The sequence below is a fragment of the Pelodiscus sinensis genome, chromosome 12 (assembly GCF_052426305.1).
Source record: "Pelodiscus sinensis isolate ZL-2025 chromosome 12, ASM5242630v1, whole genome shotgun sequence".
NCBI classification, from domain to species: domain Eukaryota; kingdom Metazoa; phylum Chordata; order Testudines; family Trionychidae; genus Pelodiscus; species Pelodiscus sinensis.
Window position 1 is genome coordinate 14,415,813 of NC_143063.1, and position 16,684 is coordinate 14,432,496.

At 43.7% G+C, this 16,684-nt stretch overlaps 1 protein-coding gene across 4 annotated transcripts in view; it reads left to right on the forward strand.

Moving 5' to 3' along the window:
* ESRP2 (epithelial splicing regulatory protein 2) overlaps positions 1-16,684 on the forward strand; it is a 78,605-nt gene that overhangs the window by 41,391 nt on the left and 20,530 nt on the right. For 2 of the 4 annotated variants that reach the window (XM_006117636.5, XM_014570754.4), the window contains exons 9-14: positions 5,649-5,781; positions 6,644-6,686; positions 7,804-8,105; positions 12,027-12,248; positions 13,712-13,898; positions 15,230-15,425. In XM_006117636.5, the coding sequence (XP_006117698.2) occupies positions 5,649-5,781; positions 6,644-6,686; positions 7,804-8,105; positions 12,027-12,248; positions 13,712-13,898; positions 15,230-15,425 (1,083 nt within the window). Of the gene's footprint in view, positions 1-5,648; positions 5,782-6,643; positions 6,687-7,803; positions 8,106-12,026; positions 12,249-13,711; positions 13,911-15,229; positions 15,426-16,684 lie in introns of all 4 variants that reach the window. The other 2 variants (XM_006117635.5, XM_006117637.5) reach the window with 1 other exon arrangement.

Genomic DNA, 16,684 nt, shown 5'->3' on the forward strand with positions numbered 1-16,684 from the left:
GTGACTAATCTGCAGGATAGGATCACAATTCAAAATGACCTGGACAAATTGGAGAAATGGTCTGAGATAAATAGGATGAAGTTTAATAAAGACAAATGCAAAGTGCTCCACTGAGGAAGGAACAATCAGTTTCATACATACAGAATGGGAAGCGATTGTCTGGGAAGGAGTACGGCAGAAACAGATCTAGTGGACCACAAGTTGAATATGAGTCAGCAGTGTGATGCTGTTGCAAAGAAAGCAAACGTGATTCTGGGATGTATTAACTGGTGTGTTGTGAGCAAGACACGAGAAGTCATTCTTCCACTCTACTCTGAGCTGGTTAGGCCTCAATTGGAGTATTGTGTCCAGTTCTGGGCACCGCATTTCAAGAAAGATGTGGAAAAATTGGAGAGGGTCCAGAGAAAAGCAACAAGAATGATTAACGGTCTAGAGAACATGACCTATGAGGGAAGGCTGAAGGAATTAGGTTTGTTTAGTTTAGAAAAGAGAAGATTGAGGGGGAACATAACAGTTTTCAGATATCTAAAAGGTTGTCATAAGGAGGACGGAGAAATCTTGTTCATCTTGGCCTCTGGGGATAGAACAAGAAGCAATGGGCTTAAACAGCAACAAGGGAGGTTTAGGTTGGACATGAGGAAAAAGTTCCTAACGGTCAGGGTGGTCAAACACTGGAATAAATTGCCCAGGGAGGTTGTGGAATCCCCATCTGTGGAGATATTGAAGAGTAGCTGAGATAAATGTCTATCAGGGATGGTCTAGACAGTATTTGGTTTTGCCATGAGGGTAGGGCCTGGACTCGATGACCTCTCGAGGTCCCTTCCAGTCCTAATATTCTATAAACTCTGGCAGCAACCAAGTAGGCTGGGAATGGAAAGTATATGGCCCTGCATGCTTACCCCCCAAACATATTGCCAAGTACCAGGGGAGGCAGGCCTGTTCCAGGGGCCCAGCTAGGCATGGAGGACAGAGAGCTCTTGCCAGGGAGGGCTGGGACACACACACACACACACACACGATGTTAATGTGAACATTTGTACAAGTGATAGCTGTTGAACTTGCTTGAATTGGAGCAATTTTACTGGATGTCCCATGTTGAATGTAGAGAAATATGGTCACCCATGTAAGATAATATGCATGACTGGAATATTGATTTAAAAAGGTACAGCTTGCTCAAGAATGATAGGCACGGGAAATAAAGGGAGAAGGTGTTGCCTTGTATATTTTAAAATACTTACACTTGGACTAGGGATGTTAAATATTGGTTAATTGAATAGTTGATTAACCCAACCGATAAGAATTCTAGAGTTGACTATTTTATAGTCTCTGGGGCTGGCAGCCAGTGCGCTCTGGCCCCACCTCCAGGGAGTCCCCTGTCTCCCATGCCGCTGCTTCTGTAACAGAGGTAGCAGTGCAGGTGCCCTGCGGGAGCTGGTTTAAAAACCAGCTTCCCTCATGGCACAGCTGCCTGCTGCCCTGTGATGCTGCCTCTGATGCAAAGGCAGCAGCGTGTGTGTGTGTGGGGGGGGGGGGGGGGGGGCAGGAGAGTGGTGGTGGGGAGATGTCTGAGCTCCCTGGCCCAGGGTAACATGGAACTGAGCCGGCTGCCTGCCAGCTTGGCTCCTAATACACTTTAAATGCAGAGGGGATGGGTCCTGGACCTGGCACAAGCCAGGACTGAGACGGGCTGCTGGCCAGCCTGCTAAAAAATGTACTAGCACTGGAGAGAGGGAATGCGCGTAGTCTATAGCATTAACCTATAAGCTTTTGCTTATCGGTTAATCAGTTAATCGACTCCACTATTACATCCCTAACTTGGACTGAGGTTGAGATGGACATAGGAGACAGATTTGTTGAGAGTCTCTGGGTAAGGATAAAAGGGGTAAAAACACAAGGGTGATGTCACGATAGGGGTCTATTACAGACCACCTATCCAAGCAGAAGAGGTGTATGAGGCTTTTTTTAAACGGATAAAATAATCCAAAGCAGAGGACTTGGTGTTTTATAGTAGGACTTCAGCTATCCATACATCTACTGGGAAAATAACACAGTAGGGCACGGATTATCCAACAAGTTCTTCAAATGTATCGGGGCCGGCAAAATTATTTCAGAAGGTGGAGAAAGCTACAGGTTGGACCTCTCTGGTCCTGCACTCTTGGCACCTGACTGGTCTTGGAGGAGAGAGGTTTGCCGGACAAGAGGAGCTCATTTCTGGTCCCCTGCTGCCGGCCCTATCTCCTGCCCTGAACCCCAACCCCTGTGGGTTTTCCGTCTCATTCCCCGCAGCCCAGCTGACCTGCATACCGGGCTTCCTGGATCCTGTGCCCCATACAACTGGGCCATGCACTGAGTGCTCCCCCACCCCCATCATACAGGGCTCCTGACTCATCCCCACCCCACCCTTGCACAGTACATTGGAACTCTCTGATTGTGCTACATCCATGGTCCTTCCAGCCCACAGATGTTGCTGGACAAGAGAATTCCAGTTTATAGAGGTGCAACCTGTACTAGGGGGAGGCTGTTCTAGATTTCATTTGTAACAAATAGGTGGGAACTGGTGGAGAATTTGAAAAGGGAAGGCAGCTTAGGAGAAAGTGATCATGAAATGGTAGAGTCCATGATTCTAAGGAATGGTAGGTGGGAGAACAGCAAAATGAAGACAATGGATTTCAAGAAAAACTCAGAAAGTTGATAGGTAAAGTCCAGGCAAGACCAAGAGGAAAAACAATTGAAATAGTCGGCCATTTTTTAAGGAGACATTGTTAAGGGCGCAAAAGAAAACTCTTCCACTCTGTAGGGAAAACAAGAAGTATGGCAAGAGACCACCCTGATGTAACCAGGAGATCTTGAATGATCTAAAAATCAAAAAGGAGTCCCACAGACAGTGGAAACTTGGTCAAATCACAAAGGATGAATACAAACTAATAACCCAAATATGTAGGGACAAAATTATAAAGGCCAAGGCACAAAACCAGAACAAATTAGCTAGAGACATAATGGGTAATAAGAGAACCTTCTACAACTACATTAAATGCAAGAAGATCAAGGATAGAGTAGGCCTGTTACTCAATAAAGAGGAAAAAACATTCAGAGAAAATGTGGAAATGGCAAAAGCGCTTAATGATTTCTTTGTTTTGGTTCTTGCCAAGAAGGTTGGTGGGAACTGGACGCCTTAACAGAGTAAAAATGGGGGAAGGTTCAGAAGCTAAAATGTAGCAAGAACAAGTTAAAAATGACTTAGACTAGTTAGATATCTTCAAATCACCAGGGCCTGATGAAATGCATTCAAGAATATTCAAGGACTTGACTAGAGAGATATCCTAGCCACTAGTTATCTTAGATAAGTCATGGAAGATGGTAGAAATTCCAGAAGACTGGAAAAGGGCAAATATAGTGCCCATCTATAAAAAGGGAAATAAGGAATTACAGATCAGTCCACTTAACTTCCCCAGAAAAGATAATGGAGCAAATAATTTAAAATGGGAAATGACCATCTAGTAGGGTTGCCAGATGGTTTCAACAAAAATACCAGACACACTTGACAATGCATCACTATCTACACTGCATCTTATTTAGAAAATACCGGACATTTCTATTTTCTCAATTTGTTCCGAAACAGAAAGCTCAAATACTGGACTGTCCAGTTCAAAACTGGACACCTGGCAACCCTACTGTCTAGGAAGGAGTATGCAGAAAGAGATCTCGAGTTGCAATGGACATAAGCTATATATGAATCAGTGTGACACTATGTGTCCAAAAAAAAAAAAAAGCCAATATTCTTAGATGAGTTCTCAGGAGTGTTATAAGCAAGACACAAGAAGTAATCCTTCCACTAGATTCCATGCTGATTAGGCCTCAACTGGAATAGTGTACCACATTTCAGAAAAGATAAGAGCCAGGGAAGAGCAACAAAAATTATTAAAGATTTAGAAAATATGACCTATCAGGGAAGACTGAAAGAATTGAGTTTTAGTTTGCAAAAGTGAAGACTGAGAGGGGACATGAAAGTACTTGAAATCTTTTAGGTACTTGAAATCTGGTTACAAGGAGGGAGAAAAATTACTCTACTTCTTGTCCTATCCTCAGAGAATAAGCAATGGGCTTAAATTGCAGCAAGGGAGGTTTAGGTTGAACATTAGGAAAAAATTCCTAACTGGCAGGGTAGTTAAACACTGGAATAAATTAAGTAGGGATGCTGTGGAATCTCCATCATTCAAAATATTTAAGTGAAAATTAGACAAATATCTGTCAGAGGTGGTCTAGATGTTGGTTGGTCCTGCCATGAATGCAAGGGACTGGACTTGATGACCTCTCAAAGTTCTTTCTGGTTCTATTTATCTATGATTCTTTGTGTTGTTGTATCATGCAAACAAGGTAGTAACAAACTTCAACAGGCCTTTATTTACCAAAGGTGAAACCTCTTTACAAAGCTGCTGCTGCTCCCCTCTGTAGCTCTCACTCAGCTCTGGCTCCTCTCCTCTGTTTCCTGTGCTTCCAGACTCCCAACAGCCAGTGCTTCCAGTTCTAATCATAAGCAGCATCTAAAACACCACATGGCTGTGTCTAGACTGGCAAGTTTTTCCGCAAAATCATCTGATTTTGCGGAAAAACTTGCCAGCTGTCTACACTGGCCGCTTGAATTTTCGGAAAAGCACTGAGGATCTCCTGTAAAATCATCAGTGCTTTTCCGGAAATACTATGCTGCTCCCGTTCGGGCAAAGTCTTTTTCTGAAAGACTTTTGCACGAAAGGGCCAGTGTAGACAGCATAGTATTGTTTTCTGCAAAAAAGCCCCGATCGCGAAAATGGCGATCGGGGCTTTTTTGCGGAAAACCACGTCTAGATTGGCCACGGATGCTTTTCCGCAAAAAGTGCTTTTGCGGAAAAGCATCCTGCCGATCTAGACGTGCTTTTCCAAAAATGCTTTTTTAACGGAAAACTTTTCCGTTAAAAGCATTTTCGGAAATTAATGCCAGTGTAGACGTAGCCCATGTGTATTCAACAATATTTCTCTATTGAGAAGTTCATGCATTTGGGGAACATTACAGAGTAATTGCCCAAATTTTGTTAAATACGTGAAGAAGCCAAGTGAAATTGATTGATAAAGTTCTGGTTGGTTATTTTGGGGGTATAGCTACAAGGTTCAGAATTAAGGGTGTTCGGGTCCACCACAACTGTATTCATATATTTTCTAAATTTTGCAGGCTTCTTTGTTTTAACATGAGATTTTCTGTCTTTGTAACTGCCACATTCTTTAAAGGATTTTTCTTAAATTAGTGATGTGAACTTATAATTCTAAATGCATTTTTACCATTCTTTTTTAATTCACTGCACTTTTTAACTATATATGTGGAATTTAAAATGCTTTCTGCCTGGGAGAAGCACTGTACAGTAAAGTTTTGATGGTTTGCTTTTGTAAAAAACTTGCCTCCCAAATCTACCAAAGAAGTGGAATTGTGTAGCAGAACCATTTTAAAACAGTTTTTGGATTAATACGTATATTGGTGGAAAAACTTTGAAAGCACAGGCTCTTTTTGAAGGCCTGGCCTCTGTCATTCCCTGTTTAATCCAACAGGAGGGAATTGTCACTGATGCATAAGCCATTGAACATTCACACTTACCTTTTACTTTGATCTTTGCTTGTTTCAGAGGTGGAGTTGCCCTTTGTCTGAATGCTCAAGGAAGACGAAATGGGGAAGCCCTAGTGCGATTCGTCAACTCTGAACAGAGAGACTTGGCCTTGGAAAGACATAAGCATCACATGGGAAGCAGATACATTGAGGTGAAGCACTGAGGCTTGTCCACATATCAACACTATTATGCTGGAAATGCAGCCAGTTTAAACCAGCGCAGATGGGTATTCCCCAATGCAATGCTGTGCTCTACAGCAGCGTTTCTCAATTTTATTTGAACCCAGAACCCTTTTAAACTTGAAAGAATTTTGCAGAACCCCTAATAACAGCAACTGGTTTGACAGCTGGAGTTTCGACTTTGTCCGACACAGCACTAGTATGTTCATATTCAGTTACCCTCGTGATCCACGCTCCCTGAGAGGGAATACGGGGATTTACTGTGGTATATAACAAATGATCGCACCATGGACTAACTGCGCGCGCAGCACTGAGTAGTAACATTGTCGTCCCCACTCTCTGGCTAAGCTGGTATTACACAAGGACATTTATCATGGCAAACACAAATGAAAATTGTTTTCAATAACATTCATAAATGCTTAAATATTAATATTTAATTTTCTCGCGGAACCCTTATTTTCACTTTGTGGAACCCCGGGGTTCTGCGGAACATCATTTGGGAAACACTGCTCTGCAGACTTATTGTAGAACTAGTTGGGGAATTGCTTTTCATTAACTTTGGGAGACTAAGGGAGGTAGGCACCCAACTCTTATTGACAGTCAGTGGGAACTGAATCTCTGCCCTCACTAGCCGTCTCTGGAAATCTTATCCTCCCTTTGAATATAAAAGTTACTTTCGTTGATTGTTTAAAGCTGGACAGCTATAAATAAAAAGAGAGACATTCTGAAGTTTTACAGAGATCTGGAAAATGTTACTTTTTAATTTAGCACTGACCATTGAAGGTTTTTTTTTTGTTTGTTTGTTTTATATTTAAAACATTTTCTTGGTTTTAGGTTTACAAAGCAACTGGAGAAGAATTTTTAAAGATTGCTGGGGGTGAGTAATTTTAAGAGAAACCTATTGGCTAAAGTGTAATGTTGTAGATGGTCTGTTTCTACTCTTCAGGTGGACAGTAAGATGAAGGACTAATCAAATGACTCTTTCCGTTTGCACTTCAGAAGTTCGTAGGGTCAAATACTGGGTGCTTGTCAGCACCAGTAGACAGATATGAGCTAGCTCTGCTTGAGCTGGTGCAGCTCAGGTGTCTGCTCAAGCTAGTCGCACCAGTAGAAACCTATCCAACCTCCTGGATTCTTAGTCGGGAGGCTAGCCTGAGCCACCACTTTTGTTGCTGCAGGTGCACTGCTAGTTTCAGCGCCTGCTTGAGCAGAGCCGGTGTCTCTTTCTCTCCTTCTGGCTGTGCTGAGAAGAACACTCCCAGTTGTGTGGAATTCCTGTATGAGTCCCTTCCTGTAGGATTATAGACAGAACATCCATGACTAACATGGTCCCTGGTAGTGTTCCCTCTAAGCTGCATGTCAGCACAGATTCACAGGTGATTAATCAGCCTCAGGGCTCCATGCAAGGAGCTGACTGACTGGGCAGGGCTGATTAATCACATGTGAAACTGTGCTACCTGGCAGCTTAGAGGGAACACTGGTCCCAGGTGCTGCATGTATAGATACACCTCCTTAAAGGGCAAAGTCTGGGTTGTTTCTGCTGTGGGAGATTCCTTGTATAAGCTCTTGGTACACGCTAATTCCAATAGAATGATGTGAAATGCTTTCATATACACTATGTTTTTTTAAACATACTACTTTAAAAGTCTCACCCCCAGAAGCATGAAGATGAGGGAGGGAGGAAGGGGCAAAGAAGTCTCCATGCTTGTCGGTTTAGTTGCTTTGTGCCAGCAGCTAATCCCCGTATTTCTTTCTTTAATGGTTTCATATTGCTCCCCAGCTCTAAGCAACCAGTCAATGTGCTTAGGGGTAGCTTCACATCAAGATGTGGTTACTGAGCAAGTCTTGGGTACTACGGGCTGTACAGAACTGGTCATTCTTTTTTCAGCAGATGTCCTTGTAGTTCTTACCTACCTTGTGTTGTTAGGTCTATTTTGTGCATGTTCCGCAAGGTTTCTAAACTAAATGGACACAACTTTGTCCTGTCCCACTAGGTACCTCCAATGAAGTGGCACAGTTCTTGTCCAAGGAGAATCAAGTCATCATCCGGATGAGGGGCCTTCCTTTCACAGCCACTCTGGAGGATGTCTTGGGGTTCTTGGGCCCTGAGTGTCCCGTCACAGGAGGGAAGGAGGGACTTCTCTTTGTCAAGTACCCAGATGGCAGACCCACTGGAGATGCGTTTGTGTTGTTTTCCTGTGAAGAGTATGCACAGAATGCACTTAAAAAGCACAAGGAGATCCTTGGAAAACGTTACATTGAACTCTTCAGGAGCACAGCAGCGGAAGTCCAGCAGGTTGTAATTTCTGGATATGAAATGCAGAAAACTTCTTATCTTACCCTGTACTTGTAAATGCTGACCGTTATTTTCAAAACTAGTATTGTGAAAGCAGCTTTTCTGTTATGGTACTCCATGCCAAAGACGACACTTTTAGTACAGGCTGAAATGCTCTTAATTGGGATTCTCTGGTCTGACAACATCCATGGTCCAGCATGGATGTTGCAGGACCAGAGAGTCCCAGTGAAGGGTTGCAGGACCAGAGGGTCCCAGTGGCAAGGATCCCTGTGGGTCTGGCAGGGCAGTGGGCTGCCCACAACAGCCCCCCATCAGCGTGTGGCAGCAGGTCTGCCCAGGGGGTTGGGAGATGTGCAAGGCTGCCCTATGGGGGTATAGCTCAGCGGGGCAGGGATCCATGGTGCATGCGACTGCACGGTGGGACCTGGAGCCCCAGTGCACATGGCTACCTGGCAGGACCCGGAGCCAGGGCAGCAATAGCTGTCCAGCAGGGCAGCGGGGCCAGCATGAGGTGAGAAGCAGGGGGTCCAGAAATGACCTCCCCTGGTCTGGCAAAATCCCTCATCGAGGACTGGGGAGGTCCAACCTGTATTAACAATCTTCTAATCTACACCTTTGTTGTATTGATTTTTTTTTTTAAATACTGCCCACATCATTGAAAAGATATTGCTCTGTCTATTTATTCCACTTGCCCAGCAAGTTTGTGACCTGACTTAAATATAGAAATTCAAGTTAAAAATTATCAGTGGGATCCCTAAGAGGTGCTGCTTGAAAGTCTGAAGCACTTCCCTTCCTCCCCCCCCCCCCCCCCCCCCCCAAAAAAATTCTGGTGACCAACCACGGAATTCTTCCAAACACTTCATATTGGTTACTTTTATGAACTGATATTTTACTATATGGTTAATCAATCATTAGACTCCAAGAAGTTGTTTATAAATCATTTACAAATGGATGTTACAAATATGAGCAGTACATATTAGAGAGGAGTTTTTAAGTAGGATTTATAAATGGTTATAAAGAGCTTAGTACAACTGTAACATGGTATGTGCTTAAAACTTAGGTACAGTCAGGATCTTGTTTAAAATTTTGGTCATTTTAAGGACACCTAGATATTTTGAAAACTTCCTAATAGATTTTTGAAGAACAGAAACTATATATTCAATTTTCCAAGGAATAAACAAACAAAGCAGACTTTCCCTCCCCCACCCCACTTACTTTCTCTTTCTGACTGTACTCCTAGATATCTAGTACTACTTGTAAAAAATTAACCCTGGCCCACCTCAATTAAACCTCATTTCAGAAAGTAACGACATAGCATGTTATCAGCACGCTGAACCTTTGAAATTATCCTCTATTTGAGATAGCACTTCCAGAATGGCAGGCTCCTTGCTATGGGATATTCATCAATTTTAAGGCCAAAAGAGACCATTAAGATCTAGTACTGCCTCCTGCTAACACAAGCCATTGAATTTCATCCAGTAATCTTTGCACTTTTTCCCATTTGAGCTCTGTCATGTGGCAGACCCTTCTCCAAGTAAACAGTGATGCAAGTGGAAGAACACCTATGCTACATTGCTGGCATACCCATAAGAATAGTCTATTAAATATGACACTGCTACAGTAAAACTCACTTTGTACATGAAATGGCACTGGCTTATGGTGTTTACTTTTGGATGCTGTGTCCTTGAGAGAGGATAATTCCTTTGAGCATCAGAAAACTCAAGCCCTCTACTCCAGTCTCCTTAGCTAAAGTGAACTGTCTAGGTCTGCATGAGCACTAGATGAATATGCCACTGCTTGCTTTGCCAGAGTGTGTTTCTGGAGTGAGGCATTCAGACATTCTATCGATCTGAGGAGCAACAGTCCAGTTCTGGGAATTGGAGCCCACTTGTTGCTATGGCAACAGGGAACCAATACTACAGAGCCAGTCCACTGGCTACTGATAAAACAGTCAAAATTGCAATAGACAAAACAATAATCATTTGATAAGTGAGAACTCTTCCCTTCCATAATATGTCTATTTAGAGCATTAGATTGCTTGTAATGTTCCTAATGAGGCACAACAGTTTTGGTTGAATCATTGCTTACCAAATTCAAGCCTGCTACTGAAGTTTGCCTCTTATCTGCCGCTCCTACGAGTGTAACTTGTTTATCCTAACTTATTTTGTTACTCATGCTCTGTAATTAGCTCTTGAACAATAAGTCCCAACTGCATCTTCTGGTAGTGCGAGGTGTTTCCAATTATCTCTTCTTTCTCTCTCTCTCAATATAGATATAGAATTTGTCCTTTGGGAGTGATCAGAGAGCAAATAAAATGTTAACAAAGGGGACTGAAAGAAGGGTCTTCCGCAGTTTTTACTGTTCTGTATTCAAGAACTCTACAGGAGAGATATGAAAGCATTGACAAAGTCGTAATACTATTTAGCTGATGCAAAATATTTTACTATGGAAAGCAGGAGAGCAAAACTTAAAAAAAAAAAAAAAGGCTTTTTAAAGATACCCATCCCTGCCATATAGCTATGTAACCTAAGGCCCAGGATCCGGATGCAGCCCTTGGCTTGCCTGGGTCCCACCCCCAAGGCTCGGGGCTCCCCCCACCACTGGAGAGCCTGGACTGGTGCTTCAGCATCCCCTTCTCCCCCCACCCCGCGATCCCACGGGACCAGAGCACACAAAATCTACTAGCCTGCCCCCTTTTCCCCCAGGCTCTGGTGTGTGAGGGAATGTGGGGAGTGTCTTTCTGCTTCTCAATTGTGTGTGGCCCCTGACTGTTCTTTTTCTGTGGGTTAGCAGCCCCTAACCCAGAAAAGGTTCCCCACCCCTGCTATATGGGAACTGTCTTAATTTAATGAAGTGTAATTGTACCAATTGGTAATTGTACCAATGTGAGTTTATCAGCAAGCCTGACGTTTTCAAATGCTGCATTTTAGGGATCAAGTAAAATAGGATTCTCTACTAAAATTATTCTCTACTTTTTGTCTTACATTTAATGAAGTTGATAGAAATCTAATTGGACCCTTGTAAATTAAATTTGAGATCTTTCCCTGTATTTGAAAATAAAAAATGTCAAAAGAGGGGAACAAAACAAAAAAGCTCGGACTATATCTTACTGCCCCTGTATAAAACTATGGCACGCCCACATCTTGAATACTGTGTACAGATGTGGTCTCCTCACCTCAAAAAAGATATTTTGGCCTTGGAAAGGGTTCAGAAAAGGGCAACTAAAATGATTAGGGGTTTGGAACAGGTCCCATATGAGGAGAGGTTAAAGCGACTGGGACTTTTCAGTTTAGAAAAGAGGAGACTGAGGGGGGATATGATAGAGGTCTATAAAATCATGAGTGGTGTGGAGAGGGCCGATAAAGAAAAGTTATTTATTAGTTCCCTAAATAGAAGAACTAGAGGACACCAAATGAAATTAATGGGTAGCAGGTTTAAAACAAATAAAAGAAAGTTCTTCACACAGCGTGTAGTCAGCCTGTGGAACTCCTTGCCAGAGGAGGCTGTGAAGGCTAGGACTATAATAGAGTTTAAAGAGAAGCTAGATAATTTCATGGAGGTTAGGTCCATAAAAGGCTATTAGCCAGGGGATAAAATGGTGTCCTTGGCCTCTGTTTTTCAGAGGCTGGAGAGAGATGGCAGGAGACAAATCGCTCAATCATTGTCTTCGGTCCACCCTCTCTGGGGCACCTGGTGCTGGCCACTGTCGGCAGACAGGATACTGGGCTAGAAGGACCTTTGGTCTGACCCAGTACGGCCGTTCTTATGTTCTATATCACACGTGTGTGCGCGCGCACACAATATATGCCTATTTTAAAATAGTTGGTTATGTCTGAATGTGTGGAATGGTTTGCTGAAGACCCATTTGCTCCTCTATGGGATTTTAATTCTTATCCATCCACTTATGTGTTTTGCCATTAGGTGCTTAACAGATACTTGTCAACACCTCTCATCCCCACTCTTCCAACTCCCATTATTCCTGTCATCCCCCCACCTTACACCATTGCCACTGGCAGCATCCGTGACTGTGTCCGGCTCCGAGGCCTTCCTTATACAGCTGGCATTGATGACATCCTGGAGTTTATGGGAGATGCAACAGCAGATATCAAACCCCATGGAGTCCACATGGTCCTTAATCAACAGGTAACAGAACTTTACAGAACGTATGACCTCTTATCCGGATTCAGATCTTGCGTGACCTCGCAAAAGTAGCTTCTCCTCCGTATGCCTGTCTTCTCTTTGGTAAAACTCAGGTGTGCGTACTGTAATCTTAGTATTGTAAAGCTTTTAATAGTAATCAGCTGATTCCTGCTGCATGGAGTCATACATCAGTGTGGCATATTATACCTACTCTTGGTCTGCAGGGAACCCTCACTTTTGCACAGCAGCTAATTGAGGCTGGTTTGAAGACTGGATCATAGCTTTCATGAAACTCCTTGGAAGAAGAGAATATTTGTAGTTTGGTTTGAGTTGTTTCTAGATTTTGGAGGGCTTTAATGAAAAATTCAGAACTACAAAGCGTTCATTTTTAACTTTAAAATTCTTTTTATTTTGGGGGTTTATTTTAGAGGTTTACATTTTGTTCCCTCCCCCCAGCTTTTTCCAGTTTTTTGCTAGTACAAAAAACTGGGAGAATATTTTTATAAAGAGGTGTCTTACTTTTCTAGTAAAGTGGTAGGGAGTAAGAGCAAGAGGCCCCCTAAAATCAAAATTGTTCAATCGATTGTTTTGAAAAATAACTTTTTTTTTTTAATCAAAACAAATTATGATTTGTGGGAAAAGCCATTTTTATCAGTTTTTTTTCCCCCCTGTTTCTGAGCAGAGGCATGCTGTTCTGTGCACCAATGTACCACAAACCTGGGGATAAACTTTTAACATGGCTTTATGGTTTACTGAAGTAAGGCTTTGATTCTACAAAAAGTGTACATTTATAGGGTTAGAAGAGACCTCAGGATGACCAAGCCCAGCTAAATCATCCCAGCCAGGGCTTTGTCAAGATTGGATTAAAAAACCTCTAGGGATGGAAATTCCACCATCTCCCTAGGTAACCCATTCCAGGGCTTCACCACCGTCCTAGTAAAATAGATTTTCCTAGTAGACCACCTAGACCTCCCCCACTGAAACTTAAGACCATTTCTCCTTGTTCTTCCATCTGCCACCCAGTGGTGGCCCGTCAATACAGGTGTCTAGGGCACCAAGATAAACTGACGTTGAGGGCTTTGGAGGCGGGGGCGCTAATTGCGCGTTTCGCCTAGGGTGCCAGTTGCTGGCAGCTCGTCCAGGGCCGCTCCTGCTGTCACCACTGAGAACAGCCTCTCTCCATCCTCTTTGGTTCCCACCTTCAGGTAGTCGAATGCTGCTATCAAATCTCCCCGTACTCTTCTGTGGACTAGATAAGCCCAAATTCCTCAGCCTCTCGTCGCTTCTATTCGGAAAGGCATTTGTAATATGGTGTCTGGCTTCCATTACAAACTATAATCAATGACTGACTTTGTTACATTTGGCCATTCATTTCTGCAGGGTTTGTTTTAACATTTTGTCTGAAATTCGTGCAACCCTTATGCTCTGGGGGAGTTGAGTGACATGATCTGTTTCTGATTCCACAGGGACGACCGTCAGGCGATGCTTTTATCCAAATGAAATCTTCTGACAGAGCCTTTTTGGTGGCCCAGAAATGTCACAAGAAAATGATGAAGGACCGCTATGTGGAAGTGTTCCAGTGTTCAGGAGAGGAGATGAACTTTGTTTTAATGGGTGGCACTTTAAATCGTAGTGGCTTATCCCCACCGCCATGTAAGTTACCATGTAAGTCTCCAATTCTTCTGCTCTCTGCTGCTAAAGGCTGATATGTGGTAGGTGCTCAAGCTCTGTGGCCTTTCACCTTTTTGACTTGGGTTTTGCCATGATCAATAATCATCCATCTGTCCATAGCTGAGATTGGAAGTTGTTCCCTTGGGCAATAATGGGAGTGATTGCAGCATTTTTATTTTGTTTCCGGTGGTGAGTAGAGGTCAGAGATGCCTTGCCAGTGAATATGTTGCATACTTTTGCTTCTACGGGTGTACTGTTCTTCTGAGCTCTGCCGTCGACTTGCCTATAGTGAAAGCTGTTTGGAATTGGATTATTTTGTTTTCAAATTGGGGAAAAAAATCTTTACTACACAGCTGCCAGTGAAGGTTCTTGCTATTCTGCCTCTGAGCATTGAGAAGGTGCTACTCTTGGGGATAGCTTGTTTTTGAAGGAAACATCCATTGGGATACATTTCTAATGGACTGGAGGTGGCAAAATTGGATGGATTTTACTGGCTGTCATCTGTGAACAGTATTACTACCCTACTATGTACTGAATGCTTCCAGCAAATAACAATCATTTGTCTCTTTCTTCAGAATGTATAAACACTATAACGCTGATAATGTAACATTTAGGGCTTTGTTCTGGGCTGATTTTCATTCAGACTTGTTTGATTACCCAATCACAATGCAGATAGCAGTATATATTTTTCAAAACATTAAAATATAGCTGGCCAAATTTAAAAAAAAAAAAAAAAAAAAAAAAGCTAGGTGTGCAGTTGCATGCTCAAGCTCTATATAAAAAACTTATCTGTGCATGCAAACGCATCTAATGATCCATTTCTATCTACAATATCCTGATGAGTTAGTCAGTCCGGTTGCAGCAACTGAATCAGACTGTTGGCTGAGAATTGAAGGTATGCTTGAGTACCTAACTTCAAGAATCTGTCCCACAGAGTGCAACTTCTGCTAGAAGGAGCAAAGTATAAGTGTGTGCACATGTGTGTTCAATGCCCTGCATTATCTCTACACGGGGCTTCATACTTTCTTTTACTAACCATGCAGCTTTAAGATGGCTGAAGCTTCTCCTCTCCATGCACTTGGTAGGTATTGTTTGTTCCAAGTATCCCTGAAATCCTGTCATTCATGTGGCCAGGACAGGTGTCTCCACTGAGGGGGCTCTATAGCAGATGTTTTGAGCTTCAGTTCATTGTGGTCGGATGCTCTCAGCACGGATAGTAATCATGTTGGAATAAAAAAATTCTTCTCCCATCCTGCTCCCGCCCCAGGCTGATTCCTGTTTTGACTGGTCTCCTCTTCTGGTTTGTTGTTTAGGTCTTTCTCCACCAGCATATGCTGCTTTCCAAACAGCCACAGCAGTGATCCCAGCAGAAGCAGCACTTTACCAGCCTCAAGCCTTATTATCCACGACCAGGACTCCTCAGGCATCTGCTGCCGCCCCTCCCACTGTTACCTACTACCCAGCTCAGGCTGCTCAACTTTATATGAACTACACTGCTTACTACCCCAGGTACAGCCGGGCTCAGTTGCCTTCTGCTACCTGATCTCCTTTTCTGTGAGGGAACCTGTGCATACCTGTCATTTGTATTTGATTCTGGTGAACATTAGCAACTCTCAGGACTATTGAAGGGCAATGATTGTCTAGTGGCTTCATTGAGATCTCTTAATGGGGCTTAGCCTTTCCTTGAGGAGGTTGTCTCCTTCAGGAAAGCAAGGATGTTTTAAATACTAGGTATATCTACAGTGCCAGGTATGTCTACCGGCACCGGCATGAATCTCATTATTCTGGTTAAAAATAGCAATGGACACTTTCCAGCAGAGCCATCAGCATGGGCTGTACAAGCCTATGCAGAACCCTGGGTACACACTGGTGTTTCTAGCGCAGGCGTGGGCAATAATATTTGAAGGGGGCCACTCCAAGATTTTGGAAAGTGGTCAAGGGCCGCACTCTTCCATGATATTAATGGAGGAATTCCAGGGTTTTGGCATAGAGGTTGGGTGCAGAATGGAGTCTGGGAGGGAGTTTGGGTGAAAGAGGAAGTTGTGACCTAGGGAAGGAGACTGGGGTGCAGGGGTTTGGGATGTGACCTAGGTTAGAAGGGGGTTGTGATCTGGGGTAGGAGTTGGGGTGCCAGATCTGTGAAGGAGAATGGATGCAAGAGAAGGGTACAGAGTTTGGGCATGTTGTTTGGGGCGGGGAGGAGCTGGGGTGCCAGTGTCAGGCTTTGGCCCGGAGACTTACCAGCCAGTAGCCATGCCTGCCTGCAGAGGTAAGGGTTGCAGAGCTCAAAACATTTCCCTGCCTGCCTGCCCACCCAGCCATGTGCTTGCGTGAATAACTGAGCTGAGAGGAGGCGTGGTTCTTCTTGGCTGCCTATTATTCAAACAGGCAGCTCCCCTTACCCATTTTCTGGCCAAAAACCACCTGATGGGATTGTGCTGGGGGCAGGGACAGCTCCTGAAACATTTCCCCCTCCCCTCCAGTTTTGAAACAGAAAATGGGACCCAGCAGCCATGTTTCTGAGCGGCCAGCGGGGCAAGCAGAGGAGCTGCCTGGGGCTTCCCATTGCCTCTGCAGGTCGGATCCAGTAGCTTGGCAGGCCAGATGCAGGCCATATTTTACCCAAACCTGTCCTAGCCCCTGCCGGTGTCCATGGCACCTCCTTTTCCTGGCTACTTTTAGCCAAGCCTGCTGCAATCTCACCTCCAGTTGCAGTGTAAACATACCCTGGCCAGTTTTGTAAATAGCCAGCTCATTGTACGAGGAAG